The sequence below is a fragment of the Jaculus jaculus genome, chromosome 1, assembly GCF_020740685.1.
Source record: "Jaculus jaculus isolate mJacJac1 chromosome 1, mJacJac1.mat.Y.cur, whole genome shotgun sequence".
Classification (NCBI taxonomy): Eukaryota; Metazoa; Chordata; class Mammalia; order Rodentia; family Dipodidae; genus Jaculus; species Jaculus jaculus.
This window is the reverse complement of record NC_059102.1, coordinates 166,995,421-167,010,541: the sequence shown is the minus strand read 5'-3', so window position 1 is coordinate 167,010,541 and position 15,121 is coordinate 166,995,421. Positions and strand designations below refer to the sequence as shown.

General features: G+C 51.0%; 1 protein-coding gene across 1 annotated transcript; it reads right to left on the bottom strand.

The window, feature by feature from the left end:
• Positions 1 to 419: 419 nt before the first annotated feature.
• On the bottom strand, positions 420 to 13,854 carry Fads1 (fatty acid desaturase 1). The gene is made up of 12 exons (XM_004667560.3): positions 13,627 to 13,854; positions 11,612 to 11,722; positions 10,903 to 11,100; positions 10,162 to 10,263; positions 9,925 to 10,053; positions 6,529 to 6,589; positions 4,876 to 4,952; positions 3,833 to 3,930; positions 3,568 to 3,664; positions 3,264 to 3,343; positions 3,051 to 3,176; positions 420 to 2,701 (listed from the first exon to the last, which is right to left on the bottom strand). The coding sequence occupies exons 1-12, from the start codon at positions 13,807 to 13,809 to the stop codon at positions 2,650 to 2,652; spliced, it is 1,314 nt and encodes a 437-aa protein (XP_004667617.3). The 5' UTR covers positions 13,810 to 13,854; the 3' UTR covers positions 420 to 2,649.
• Between the last annotated feature and the right edge of the window lie 1,267 nt (positions 13,855 to 15,121).

Below are 15,121 nucleotides of genomic sequence, written 5' to 3'. Positions count from 1 at the left end.
TGACAAGCATTGTATTGGTAAAGATACAGGTGAGTAGACATGGTGCACACCTTGAATCCCAGCACTTGGGAGGCAGAGGTAGGAGACGGGTGAGTAAGACTTCTGGGTATAACCAATTCAAAGCAAGTCCAAAAGGGAGAGCATGACTCATGGAAAACTAGAGGACCAAAGGGTGAAGAGAGCATTGAGGCGTGATAGCCATGCAACCTGGCACATGTGTGGAACCTAGCACCTGCACAATGGTGTCCTGGGAAGGATCTGGCTTTGTTTTTCATTGCCTGGAGGCACACTCCTTCCATTACTAAGGAGGCTTACACAAATAAAGGGAAGTTGGCAGCAATTCAGGTTCTGAAGGGAGTCAAGACATCTACAGGGACTTACCAGTGGCACCAGGATAACAATTTTAAATGAACCCTTTGTTTGGTCAAAATTAATTTTTATTCTTTTAGCTTTATTAGGATGTGGTAACAACATTGACATACATAAATGAAACCTGTATTAGACTCAGTTAAAATGCCCCTAGCCAGGTAACAAACATTAAGTTTAAATGTTCTACCACTATTTATGAGCAGAGACAATGTTCCCTCTCTAATATCATCTGTCAGTGGATTTCAGATTTTCTTTTCTTTTTTCTGAGGAAGAGGCAGAGAGAGAGAGAATGGGCACAACAGGGCCTCCAGCCACTGCAAATGAACTCAGTGCATTTGTGCATCTGGTTTACATGGGTCCTCGGGAATCAAACCGGGATCCTTTGGCTTTGCAGGCAAATACCTTAACTGCTAAGCCATCTTTCCAGCCCAATTTCAGATTCTTTACCACTGTAAATTCTGAGTCTTGTCACTTGTCACCATGTGAAACCACAGTGGCAAAGTCTGAGGAGGGAAGGCCACAGTGGTTCGGGTGCTTTGGAGACCTGGTCTTGGCACCATAGAGCTTACTGGTGTTTGCTGAGATTGGTGGCCTGGGCTCAAAGCCAGTAGTGGGCTAGACAGGCTGGTGATGCCACACTCCATACCTCAGGTGGCAAGGAATAGGCACGGGGAAGGACCAACACCTATTCTGGAGGGAGGGAAACCAATAAAACATTCTACAGCAGTCCCGAGAAAGACCTGAATTATGCAACTGCACTTCCTAAGCTTTGTTCTGGAAAACCTGAGCAACCCCGGTCCATCTCCATACTGCAGCCCAGTGTGCCTTATTACCCTCACCTTGACCTCCTGTCATAGCCCCCCACCCCCAACTCAACATGGGTGGTGCTTCGGCCTTCTAGTTCAAGCTCCTCTTCAAGTATCCAGATGGCCCACATGTTTAGAGTAGATTCTGTTTAACAGGAACCAGATAATGCCCACACAGGGCTAAAAGACTGGATTTGGGAAGCAAGGAGAGTATGAATACTAATAGGCCCTGGAGTTAAGCAAAACTCTTCCAGTATATCCTATGTTTATTTCTGGAAGGATGAGTTTAAACTGCTCTTAACTTTTATAAACCAGAAGGTTACAAAATATTTTGGAGCTAGAGATGGCTCAACGGCTAAAGGTGCTTAGTTGCAAAAAATATATTTCATTGTTAGACGGTAGGCAGTGTAGGAAGCTATCCCAAATACCTGTTTTCTCCAGAAGAACAAGTCACTTGAACAGGAATAGATGGAGCCGCCTAGCTCAAGCAACAGTGTTCACAACCCTACTTTCCTATTTCTGATTTAGAGCTATGTTAACGTCCTGCTGCAACATAGTTTAGGGGATAGAAATTGTCTGCTCTCAGCCCTTACACACTATGACTAAAACCTCAATCATCTGTGCTAATTGCTGTTTTGTTAAACTTAGAATTACAGGTTGGGAAGAAAAGTAAACTATGGGAAGCCCCATTTGTTCCTCAGAGTAGGAAAGCCCATCACCCCTTGCTTGTAGAGTGAGCTCCTTATGGGAGTTCTTGGTTCCTTTGAGGGGTGATTAGAAGAGGTGAATCAAAGGGGATTTTTGAATAGTCAGCAACTCTAGCATCCATTTTGGCAAGATCTAGGATCTAATATTCTCTTTGGAACCTGGATGGAACACGAATCCAAAAGTAGTGGTGATAGGATCCTTTAGGTCCAATGCCTCCAGAAGCACCATTCTGACCTTTGTCCTGACTACTTCTGAAACTGGGAAATGGCTTCTCTCAGCAGCCAGGACCAGAAGAGGTCACACCCTGCCCTGGGCACTGAGCTGAGTTCTTGGGCAAGGAGTTGTGCCAGGCCTCGAAATTCTATGCATGAATGCTTCCTTTCCAAATCTTGTTCAAAGTGATGGAGCCATCTGTCCCTCTGAGGCTAGTGAGGAGGGTGAAGAGTCGCTAAGGTACGGCCTGGGGAGATGAGCTTCCCCTTTCAAAGAGTGGACGTCCAGTACTGACTGGCTCCCACCCAACTGCCCTGTCCAAGTAGGAAAAAACAAAACTGACTCACACCCTGTCCCAACAGTGCCCCCTTCGGGGGCTTGTGTGCTCCCACCTCCTTTGTGCCTAGAAGGCAAAGGGGGCAGGTCTGAACACAAGCCTTTACGTCCCCAAACCCACCCCCTCTGAGTATTAGAGTCCCAGTGGCACAGTCCCCCACAATCCTCTCGGTCTGGCTCCAGTGATCATCTCTTCCCTTCCCGCTGGAGGGAGGAGCTATTGGTGAAGATAGGCGTCCAGCCAGAGCTGCCCCGACTCCTTCAGTGAGCTGCAGGGACAACACGGGGGACAGTCAGAGTGGCAGGCAGGGCTGAGCCACCACAGATGGAGTGGTCCCATTCTTGTAGATGGAGCTTCATCCTATCAGGTTCTCTGCCCCAGAGGCTTTCCTCACTGCTTTGAAGAAGCTGGCTGAGGCTGTTACACAGGCGGGGGATGGCAGGGAGCATGACTCCACTGAAAACAGGGTCTGACCTGGCCACAAGCCAGTAACACTGCCCCCTGTGCTATGGTGACCTCCGCTGCAGTTAAATGGAACTCTGTGGCTCCTCACCCTGCTCTACTGCATACCCACCACCCTGTCCTCTCGGCAACCAGCATCCCGGGACGGTACTCACTAGACGATGTCAGCGAAAGCGGAGAGCAGGGGCTTAGACTGATACTCTATGCCGTACTTGGTGCACAGGGACTGCACGAGGGGCGCCACTTTGTGGTAGTTGTGCCGGGGCATCGTGGGGAAGAGGCTTCAGGAAAAGTTGGATGAATCAGTGGCCACTGCTCCTCCACTCCTGCCCCTACTCCCATCCCTGCTTCCCTGTCTCCCCACTCACTGGTGCTCAATCTGGAAGTTGAGATGCCCACTGAACCAGTCATTGAAGGCCGACTGGTGGACATTGCACGTTGCCTGGAGCTGGAGAAGGTCAGGACACAGAACAGTGGGTTTAGCATTTTCTAGGTCAGTCAGGCTGGGACATTTGTTCAGGACTGCCCCCAGCCCTGGTTACTCTCTACTTGGGGAGTCTCATGCCAATAAGGCAATAATGTCAGGGAGATGTTTTCTTGTCTTTGGGAGAGGGGGGCTATTACTGTCAGCAACCCACCCTTTTCATTAGTTGTGTTCTCACCAAGTCTTACCTGCGTGGAGACCCAGTCCACGTTGCGGTCGTGATCAATGTGCATGGGGATGTGGTTCATCTGGGTCACCCACACAAACCAGTTGCTCTCTAGGAACCTGTTGAGTGTAGTACATGGCCACAAACAGTAAAGCCAGTACAGCTGTCACTCCTCAGCCACACCAGCCTGTCTACCCTCCCCCGGCCAAATCCTGAATCCTCTAGGCCCGGACCTGATCCAGCACCCTACCTTCCCTTGCCAGCCCTTAAGCCCCATCAGACATCACCTGACAATGAAGAAAAGGCCCAGGAAGCCCTTCAGCCCCAGCAGCGGCATGTAAGTAAGGAAGATTCGGACGTAGAAAGTGACCATCCAGGCCAAGTCCTGCAGTGTGAATGGAGAGCAGCACTGCCACAGGTGTCCTCCCCCCCGGCTGCTGCAGCTAGCCCCAGCTTCTCACAGCGGCCTGTCTGGGAACACCTAGTGGCACTGCTGCTCCTTTCCTGGCTGTGCCCCAGCCTCTTCCCTTCACAGGGAAGCTCAGCCCCCGGCTTGCAGCTCCTCCAGCATACCCCAGTGCTGCCCGGCCGGTCTACAGCCACATCACCAGGAATGCGCCCGATCTCATCTTAAGTGATGCCAGATGAACGATGTGCTGCCACACTGGCCTACCCTGCTCTGATCGAAGCTCCAGGCCCTTCCTGCAGCGTCCAAGCACACTATACTCTCTCCTAACACTTGAGCCCCCATCCCATGTCAAATGGCCAGACTCAACCCTCACCTTCCAACTTCTCTGTTCAGATTCTGTCCTTCATTGCCCTATCGCCACATTCCACTTCATGAGATGTTCCCCTGAGAGCAAGAGTAGTCTCCCTGTCTCTTCCCCGATTCTCTCCACCTGGTGTTCTGCCTGGCTCGGGTAACTAAGGGACTGGCTGCACAGCCAGGCTCTGGGAACCAAGTTGCCTGCTGAGCCCAAGTCACTTTGTCCTGCCTAGAGAGAAGGCACATTTGGACCTGGTTCTACTATTTTTGTTCTCAACTGGATATGGAGTCAGTCTGTTTTCCCATTTCCTTTGCAAGGACTGAAGAACCCAGGATGGGGGCTGGAGGGATGGCTTAGTGGTTAGGGCATTTGCCTGCAACGCGAAAGGACCTCAGTTCGATTCCCTAGGACCCACGTTAGCCAGATGCACAAGGGGGCGCATGCATCTGGAGTTCATTTGCAGTGGCTGGAGGCCCTGACACGCCCATTCTCTCCCCCTCTTTCTCTGTCAAATAAATAAGTAAGAACCCAGGATGTGGAACTCTTGGGTCATGGATACTCACCACCCATTTCTTCCGTTGGACAACAAAATAGAAAATATACCACTGGAAGTAGAGAGGCAGCAAAGCTGGGGGCCCAACTGAGGAGAACAAGGAGACAGACATGGCATGAGCAGCCCGGGGATCAGAAAGGGCTGCTGTGGAGACGGTCCCCAGTACAAGGCTCCTCCTTCCTGCCCTCTCCTGTCACTTCTTCAGCTGCCTTAATGGCGCTCAAGCCACCGGGCACTGAGGGTGGGCAGGAACACAAGCCTGGAGAAGGCACATCTCTAGGAGGATGCCAGGGAAGGTGAGGGGGTGAAACATCTCTCTGTGGTGGAAGAGGGCACAGGGGAGCTCAAGCATGGAATGTGCTCGGCTCCCAGGCCCTGCAAAGAATACGCCACAGCCTTGCCCTGCAGCCCTGTCATGTTCCCAGCTGCTCCACCAAGTGGCTCACGGGGCACGGGCAGGAGATGCCAGGTGTTGGAGAGGTCCCTGCTGACCCTCCACAGGCTGAGGGGCACCTCTGACCATGCCCACCTATGGCCCCTCCATGGTGGCACATGTCCTGGAATCTCACATTCTTCTTTGTGGAAGGGCATCTTTGCTCTATCATCAGTCTCCCCCAATTTTTTCTAGTAGGGACAGCTGGTAATTGGCAATTTGGAAAACTTCATTCTTTCCCCCTTTTCCTTTAAAAACCCTTTAAGAACTTGCAATCTCTGCACTTGGGAAGTAGAGGCAGGAGGATCAGGAATTTAAGGACAACCTTGGCTATGCAGCAAGCCTAAGGTCAGCATGGGTTACACGAGACTCTCAAACAAAACCAAGTTAACAACAAAGCACCAACCTGCCCTACCACCTGCCCAAGAGAACCTCAAATTGTAAAAAAGAGTTATTTCAATTGTGTGTATGTTCATGTATGTGAATGTGGGTACATGCATGCCACAGCACACTTGTGGAGGTCAGAGGACAACCTCAAGGGTCAGTCTACCTTGTTTTGAGTCAGGGTCTCTTGTTTGCTGCTGCATTCACCAGGGTAGCTGGCCCAAGAGCTCCAGGGTCCTCCTCTCTACCTCCCTTTTCCCCATGGGCACACTGTTTACAGACAGACATGCTATTCACCTTGCTGTACATGGGCACTGAACTCAGGTCCTCAGGCTTGCATAGCCAGCACTTTATGCATTGAGCAATCTCCTCAGCCCAAAACTTGAAATCTTAGAGGAGTTTTAAATTAGGGGCATTATTTCAGACTCAGAAAGCAGAAAATACACAGCAAGCTCCAGAAAGAGCTTAAGGGGACCACGGAGATCTCTGTCATTAGCAACACTGTTTGGGTCCCACTGCCCACAGCTATTTGAACTGTGTCCCAAAAGATCACCTTAAGTGACCCCATCTGTTTGACAAGGTTTCAAGCTTCATTAGGAGGCCTCTACTGACCACTAATTTCCTCCTGGAACCTGGGATGAGGTTGGAGGATTTAGTGCAAATAGCTCATCAAATAAAAAGCTTGTTGAGTTTACTCCGTGGTACAGGCCATGTGCTCCTTGGTAGAGTATTAGCCTTCCTCCTGGGTCATTCATGGAGTTTAATATCATAGTCTCCTGGAAAGCCACTTCTTCCTCACATTCCACACCTCTCCCAAGACGGGTCCCCAGGGCTGCAGACACTCACTCAGGAAGAAGTACTTGTGCTGGTGGTTGTATGGCATGTATTTTTTCTTTTGTTTCCCAAGCTGTTAAGGAAAAAAAACAAACAAAAAATAAAGTCAGTGGTAGGCAGACACCAGTCACCCACTCATCTCTGCATACCCTTGGCTTTCTCTGCTCAGATGCTAAGCCCTATGTCAGTGGCCCTCAGCTGGCTGGTACCAGTGGAAAGCTGTCAGGTGCAGCCCTAGCCCAGCATCTGTAGCAAGAGGCCCTGGGCTGCATGTACCATGACAAGGCCCACACGAGGCATGTGGCTGACAGTCTTCAGAACTCCTGATCTGTCATCCAAATTTGCTGCACAGGTCTTACCACTTTCCCTTCCTGTCACCATCTGTACTCTTTGGATCAGTGAGTCTCCACAGAACACTATTTTTGCCCCCCTACTGGTAAGCACTCCATGTCCAGAATCTGATCCCTTCTATTAAAATCTTATGGTCTTTTTCTCTCTCCCTTCCCCCTCCCTCTCTGTCTTTCAAATAAATAAATAAAGAGATATCTTATGGTCATTTGGTCTAGAGAAATAGCTCAGCAGTTAAAAGGCAGTTTGCTTGCAAAGCCCGATACCCTGAGTTCATCCCCCAGTGCTCATGTAAAACCAGATGCACAACTGAGTTTATTTGCAATAGCAAGAGGCCCTGGCATGCCCGTTCTCATTGTCTCTCCTTGCAAAAAAAAAAAAAAAAAAAGGAAATATTAAAACAAAAATCTTTAGGGCTCTTGAACTCAACCTGAACTTCCTAATCACCTGTGGAAAGGTTATCAAGAACAATGTGGCAATCTGAAGGTTCTGGTAAAACTTTTCCCAGTGGGTGGCTATTTTATAAGCCAAGCTACTGAAGAGACAACATTAGGCTTGTCAGGGCATCCAGTGAGTCCAGAGCCCCTCACGTGGATTCACGTCTCACTCCCATGGCCCCTGCATTTCTTGCCTCAACTAGTTCTGGGGATCACACAAACATAAAACACAGCACAAGTCCTCTGTGCAGAGCAGAATCTGACCTAAGAGCTGCTGTGTCCACAGGTTGCTTATTGGAAGTATGTTCTAGCAAAGCAGAGCTAGATGAGGCCTTCAACAAAGCGCTGGGGAGCCTACTGCCTGTCACTGTTCTCGTTATTATTATTATTATTTCTAGGTAGGGCCTCACTCTAGCCCAGGCTGACCTGGAATTCACTGTGTAGTCTCAGGGTGGCCTGGAACTCATAGTGATCCTCCTACCTCTGCCTCCCGAGTGCTGGGATTAAAGGCGTGCGCCACCACGCCCAGCACTGTTCTAGTTTACTCAGAGCCTGAAGTGTGTGAACAGTACAGAGCTCCCCCTGCACTCCATGCAAGGAGCTTATAATTCCAAGAGATGACACTGGTAGTAAACTTGTAAGTAGAACACAAAACAATTTACAGAGGAGCTGGAGAGACGGCTCACTAGTTTAGGCACTTGGCTGTAAAACCTAACAACCGAGCTAAATTTCCCAGTACCCATGTACAGCTAGATGCACAGGGAGGTGCATGCATCTGGAGTTCACTTGCTGTGGCTAGAGGCCCTGGTGTCCCATTCTCTCTTTCTGCTTGCAAATAAGTAAAAATATTAAAAAATAATCTACAGGTTACAAGCAGGTAAAACAGGACAAACAGAAAGGCAGCAATTTGGCAGAGGTGGTCAGATCTGTCCTCCCTTAGGCCCTGATACCTAAACTCAAACAGGGATGATAAGAAGGGCCAACAGGGCTGGAGAGATGGCTTAGTGGTTAAGGTGCATGCCTGCGAAGCCTAAGGACCCAGGTTTGATTCTCCAGGTTCCATGTAAGCCAGATAGATGTACAGGGTGGCATATGCATATGTAGTTTGTTTGCAGTGGCTAGAGGCCCTGGTGCACCCATTCTCACTCTCTGTCCCGCTCTGTCTCAAATAAATATATCTTTTTAAAAAACAAAACAAACGGCCATCAGTGCAAAAATTCGGGGGAAGGGCATCTGAAGCAGAAGGAACAGCCTGACAAAGGTCTTTAACATTTTCAAGACCAGAAAACTGGGCAGGGGCCAAATCATAAAGCATTTCAAAAAGCCCTTGTAAGGTCAAGAGTATGTGGCTTGATCTGTTCTATAGTCCAGGCAGGCCTTGAACTTGCCTACCCATGGTCTGCCTTGTGTTTTAAAATGGTGCTTTGTGGGATGGAAAGATGGCTCAGTGGTTAAAGGTGCTTGCTTATATCTTTAACAGCCCAGGGTTCAATTCCCCAATTCCCACATAAAGTCAGAGGCACAAGGTGGTGCATGTTTCTGGAGTTCATTTGCAGTGGCTAGGAGACCATGGCACACCCTTTTTCACTATCTGCCTCTCTCCTTTCAAATTAAAAAAAAAAAAAAAGGAGGATCATTGTGAGTTCAAACTCACCCTGAGACTACAAACTGAATTCCAAGGTCAGCCTGGACTACAGTGAAATCCTGCCTTGAAAAAAAAAAAAAGAAGAAGAAGAAAAAAGGAAAAGGGTGGTTTTGGCTAGAGGTGGGTAAGTGAAGTGCAGAGGGCAGATGCAGTCACAGGGGACAAATGAAGCAGCAGGTGTCAATCCAAGCCAAGACAGGCCAGACGGGAGCTATGGCTTGGCGTTGTTTGTCCTCTATTGGGTTCTGTGTTGACTGTTTGGTCCCTCAATGTAATGTTGGGAGAAGCTGGACCTTTAAGAGGTGAGCCTTTAAGAGGGAGTAATTAAATCACTGGAGGAAGTTAATGTAATTTTTGTGGGCACCTGGTGAGTTCCCCTTGAGATTGGGTTGTTTTAAAAAGAGCAAGTTAGGGCTGGAGAGATGGCTTAGCACTTGCCTGAGAAGCATAAGGACCCATGCTCTACTGTCCAGATCCCACTTAGCCAGATGCACAAAGGTGAGGCAAGCATAAGGATGCACATGCCCACTAGGTGGCGCAAGCATCTGGAGTTAGATTGTAGGGACTGAAGCCCTTGGCACACCAATTCTCTTTTCTCTCTCTCTCTCTAAAAAAAAAAGAGCAAGTGGATCTGGATACCCAGCGTAAGAGTCAGAAACACTAAGTACAGGAGTGCAGGAAGTGACTTCCTAGGGCAGATGTGTCAAGCAGGACCCCAAGGAAGTGCCTCATGTTACTTTCAAGGATAAGCAATGGCTTGCACAGCAATCTCCTGTCACCAGCTGGGTATTTTATGCAGGAACTATTTTCTGACTGAATTCTACCTAGGAAGGATGGCTGATTCTGCCCTAGATGACTGGTTAGGCTTACTGTCTGCTGCCTCCCACAACTTCCAAAAGGCAGGGGCCCCGGAGCCTAGCCCCACTGTGCAGGCTGCTTTCCACTTCCCAAGACCTCTGCCCTGATACCTCAGCTCACCTCCACCGAAAGCACCTTCCCCAAGGCAAAGAAGAAGGGATGCATGTTGATGTCAGGATCTTTGAGGAAGCAGTTGGGCTTGGCGTGGTGCTGGAAGTGCATGTGGTTCCACCAGCTGGCTGGGGCCCCCTACAGAGAACTGAGTGTGAGTGTGGAAACCTAGAGCCATCCCCCCCCCCCAACCTCTACAACCCTTTATGGGCTGGGGTTTCGAAGAGCCTCCCACATCTCATTGACCTTCAGGTGGCCAATCACAAAATGATGTAGCAGGTGGTTCCAGGTAGAGGTGCTGAAGACTGACAGGTGCCCAAAGTCATGCTGCAGCCAACCAGCTTGGGCCTAGGAGAGAAAGGTTAGTTCCCAGAGCAGCCCCGGTCTCTTTCCTGAACCTCAGCATTGCCTTCAGAAGCCTTTTGTCCTCCACCCACCCAGACCTGGGACGACTGTACCATGCCAAGGAACCACTGGCTCCTATGTGAGCAGAAGCAAATCACAACCCTTTATTCTTCAGTTTCCCCAGGTCTAAAGTACCATAACTTATGGTGGACTGAAATCCAGAATTCAAAATATTAGTGTGGTACTGGGGCTGGGTCATGTTTGGCATATTGGACGATGTCAGCGGTGGGAAGACAGAAACCAAGCTCTTGGTTCCTGGTACACTTCAGCTGGGACGGAACCTTAACTTGAAGTTTCAGGGAACAATTCCATAGGAAGGGAGCCCAGGAAAGAGCAACTAGAGAGGCTAAGAGAGATCGGGTGTGTTCAGGGTGGTCTGGCCATAGACGCTGCTTAAGAGAGGCTAAGAGAATCAAAGATGTGCATGTAGCTAATGAGCAGCTAAAAGCCTGAGACAGTGGAGTGTGTGTCCTTCCTGCACCACTCTCCTGCACATCTTCTGAGCTCAGCAGGATTCTGGCCTTGATCCTTTCTCCAGGGATGTCAAGATGGTTGTACACTTGGCTGGTCAAAGGCACTCACCTGAACTGCACTGAGCAGCACTGCAGAGAGGAAGAAGGGCACCAGGGATGTCCCAAAGAGCCAAAGAGTGAGCCATGCAGCAACATCCAGCAGCAGGATGTGTAACAGGTACAGCAGAAAGAAGAGATGGTTGGCCTTCATGAGGCCCATTCGCTCCACTGTGGCCCTCAGCTCCCGGAATTCATTTGTCAGCTCTTTCTGTGGAAGAGTGGAGCTGTTAATTCCTCCAAGCAGCAGCCCAACCCTCTCAGGCTCAAGAACCTTCCACAGAGGATGTGTGAGAAGGTCCTAGTCCTAGGCAGCAATGTCATGATGAGGAAAGATGGCAGGAGGAGCTGTGATGGATAGGGTCATGCCCAACAGGCAAGTAGACTGAATTTGGGTTCCCTGCTCTGCCTCTGACTATGTGAACTCTGAATGTGTTGCTTAAACTCTCTGAGCCTCAGTTTTCTCATGTATAAACGGATGAGGATCATGTGTTTGAACTTGGGCTTGGCACACTGCAGGTGTTCATTAAATAGGTATGATGCTGGTGATGGCAGCATTGGGAGAAGCAGAGATTCCAAAGCCCTCTCCACTGACCTTATGACTATCTAGCTATGCGATAGAGGAAGAGGTCCCAGGACTCCCAGAACCCTCCTTACCTGTGACACTGTGAGCACCCGCACCCCTCTCCTTCAACAACCAAACAGCAAGCAGGGTCTCTTACATTCTTGGTGGGCTCAAAGCTGGGCTGCTCCGGAGACAGTTCTCCAATCAGCAGAGAGTTCATATACTTCCTCACAATGCCCTTGTTGATGTGGAATGCTATAAAAGGATCCTGCAAATGTGAGAAGGCAGAAAGGTGAGGGGTCAGCCCCAGTTTCCAGGATTCAGAGGTGGGCAGGGCTCAACCAAAAGCCAAAAGCCAAAAGCCAAAAGCCAAAGCCATCCTGCTGCATGCAACAAGGATGCACCCTCACTGAAGGAAGCAGAGACTCCTACCCCTCTGGTCACTATCCTTCCAGAAAGATCAGGCCAGTCTTGCCACCCACAACTCAAGATCACCTACATTAGGGTTCTTCTTGGTCAGGAACTATACTAAGGGAGGGGAAGCAACCCCTCCCCTCAGGGCCACCTGCGGGGGGGGGGGGGGGGGGAGGCGGCTTACAGGTCTGCAGACAACTTGGCCCAGGAACTTAGCATAGGTGTGAAGGAGTTAGAAGGGTTATGAGCCTTTTCTATCCTTTTCTTTCTTAGCCAGCTTGTCCATAAACTGTGAACAGGAAGATTCCTTGGGCCAGAGCCTAGGAACTTTCACATTTCTTTCTCTTCACTTGCTGGCAACTGTTCTGGTCAGGGTTCATTATTTCCCTGATTTACTCTGGCCATTTCTTGTTCCGGGATGACAAATTTCGGTTATACAAGGTGGGGTCCTCCCCTACTAGATTCGTTTCCATAAATTGGGAGGGGGCAGGTCCAAAGAGGAGAAGCAGCAAGTGGGGCGGGGCTACGGACAGTGGCACCACATATCCAGGCCAATTGCTGTCCTAGTAGCAGCGTCCCTGGCCCCAAAATCAACACTGCGAGGGGGAGCCCAAGCACTGGAGGGCTCCACCATCTTGCGCATGCCTAGGACCGAGCACGCAGCGGTGGGGACTCTGGAGTGATCACCTTGGGTGACCAGCTCAGGCCTGGTCTGAGGTTGGCAACGGCAGGGAGTACATAGTAGGGTTCCTTAGGGGAGACTTAGCGAGAAAGGTCAGAGGATGGGGAAGGGGTTAGGCGCTATATAGGGATCCAACAGGGGGGCGATCCGTAGAGGAAAAAAAAACAACCAAACTTTAAGGTCCCAAGGCGTAACCCCCTAGTCTCACCCTTGAGCTTTGGCTCAAGGAGAAGTTGAGAACATAAAGAGAAAAAGCAGGCTAGGGCGCACACTGACCCTGCAAACGAGGCCCAAGGGGGAAGGGACGCGCCCCAGCAAAGTATCTACCACCCTGGAGTCCTCTTCGATGAATAGTTGGAGCGAGGACAGTCCTGGAATTCCAAGCTGAACGTATGCCAATGCATACCGCTCCTGTGCTCACTGTTCCCCAGCGCCCGCAAGCTCTCTCAGACCCATGCACATCTCTTCCCAGCCCACCGATCTTCACACGGTGCAAGCCGCCTCATCAAAGCAGCGAGCTCTCGGTTTCGGCTCTGTCTTCGAGAGTGGTTCTATCCTGCTACCTCCCGGCTCCAGCTCACGAGTGGGATCCGGCATTCGAGGTCAGCCCAGGGCTGCGCTTCACCATCCCAGCCCACGAGACAGGACGTGACTGGCAGTCGACCCTCCACCGACTCCTCCTCCCCGCGGCCCTCGCACGGTAGCCCGGCCGCCCCGAAGCCCAGCACAGCACACTCGCTCTCCTTCCGGGCCCAGCTCGCGATCCCGTCCGCGCCGAGGGCCGGCGCGCAGGGGCTGGCCGAGGGAATGCCCGGACGCGCAGCCAGCCCTTTGTTTGTGAGTGCGTGTTGCCGGTCTCCCTCCCCATCCCCTAGACCTGTTTTCCGAGTCCTTCTCGGGCCCTGCATCCATGATCTGCCCGCCACCCGACCGGCCACCAGACCTGCAAGCAGGCTTTCCCCCAAGCAGCGGTGGTTCTGCCTACGGGGCCGAACTTCCTTTCTCCCGCGCACTCGGCCCGGAGCCGCGGCCGGCGAGCCTCCCCCGGTCCCGCGTCCCCACTTGGCGGCGCTCACCGTAGCATCCTGCCCGGCGTAGTGGCTGATGACCCGCGAGCCCCCGGGGTGCGAGCGGACGAAATTGCTGATGTTGTACACCTTCCGGTCGATCACGAGCCATCGCTCCTTCTCGCGCCCGGAGCGCTGCGCCACTTCTTCCCAAGTGAAGTAGCGCGGGTTGGGGACCGCGTCCGGGGCCATAGCTGGCAGGGCGACACCGCCTCTCCGGGGCCGGGCGGGGGGCGGCCAGGCGCGCGCTCGGGGACGCGGGGCAGCGCCCGCCCGAGGCCGAGCGAGCCGGGGGAGGGGGGTGGGAGCGTTCGGCTGGCGCGCGCCCCGAGCCGGCCGTCCGCGCGCGCCGGGTTTTCAGCGCCCTAGGCGCGGACCGCGAATCCCGCAGCGCGCGCTCCCATTGGCTGAGCCGCGTGGCGTGTGAGCGGGCTCCGCCCTCCCTCTGGCCCGGGGGGGGGGGGGGGCGAAAATCCCCCGAGGGAATTCGGCCCTCGCGGGGAGGGGGGGGCCCTTAAAGAGATCGCCGCCCGTTTCTACTTCCTGGGGTGGAGTCTGGCATTGCAAGCTGGAGATGAAGACTAGGGACAGAACTAAGGACGCCCCAGTTTGCAGAGGCCGAGGTCGAGGCCAGGAGTACGACTAAGAGTGATTCGGTGTGTGTTGAATAGGAGACACTTGATTATTCATTGTATTGTATTATTATTATTATTAGTCTTTGCGGTTCTCGGGTTGGAATCCAGGCCTTCCTGAATGCTAGGCAGGAACTGTACCAACTGAGGTACATCCGCTGCCCTTTGGAAAGACTTGACAAATTAGATTTAGCACTTTGGGGCTGGGGAAATGGCTTAGTGATTAAGGCATTTGCCTGCAAAGCCTAAGGACTCCAGTTCGATTCCCCAGGACCCAACCCCAGATGCACAAGTGGCGCATGTGTCTGGATTTCATTTGCAGTGGCTGGAGACCCTGGCGTGCCCATTGTCTCTCTAACTGCCCCTTTCTCTCTCTGAAATTTAAAAATTAATTAAAAAAAAATAAGCTTAGCACTTTATTTGAGCAAAGCACCACCCTGATCAGAGACCTCTACCGAGACTACATAGTTAATTCCAGATCAGCCTGGACTACAGGAGACCCTATTTCGAAAAATAAAAAACAAAACAAGAATATATATATTGTGGAATAATTAAATATTGTTAAATAAAAAATGACTTGCCTCTTAGGATTATCATTTTTTTGTGGTGAGAATAGCTAGCAACACCTCTGCATTTTTTGAAGAATACATCATGTTGCCATTAACTGTAACCATATTATGTAATTGAACTAACTCTTTAACTTATTCCTCCTATATAACCATGAGCATTTATCTTTTGGCTAACATCACATTACCTTCCAAACATCCCAGACTTGTAGCCACAGTTCTCTCTACTTCTCTTTTGTCTGTTTACATTCATGAAAATAAGCTTAAAGTGCCAGGCATGGTGGTGCACGCCTTAAATCCCAGCTT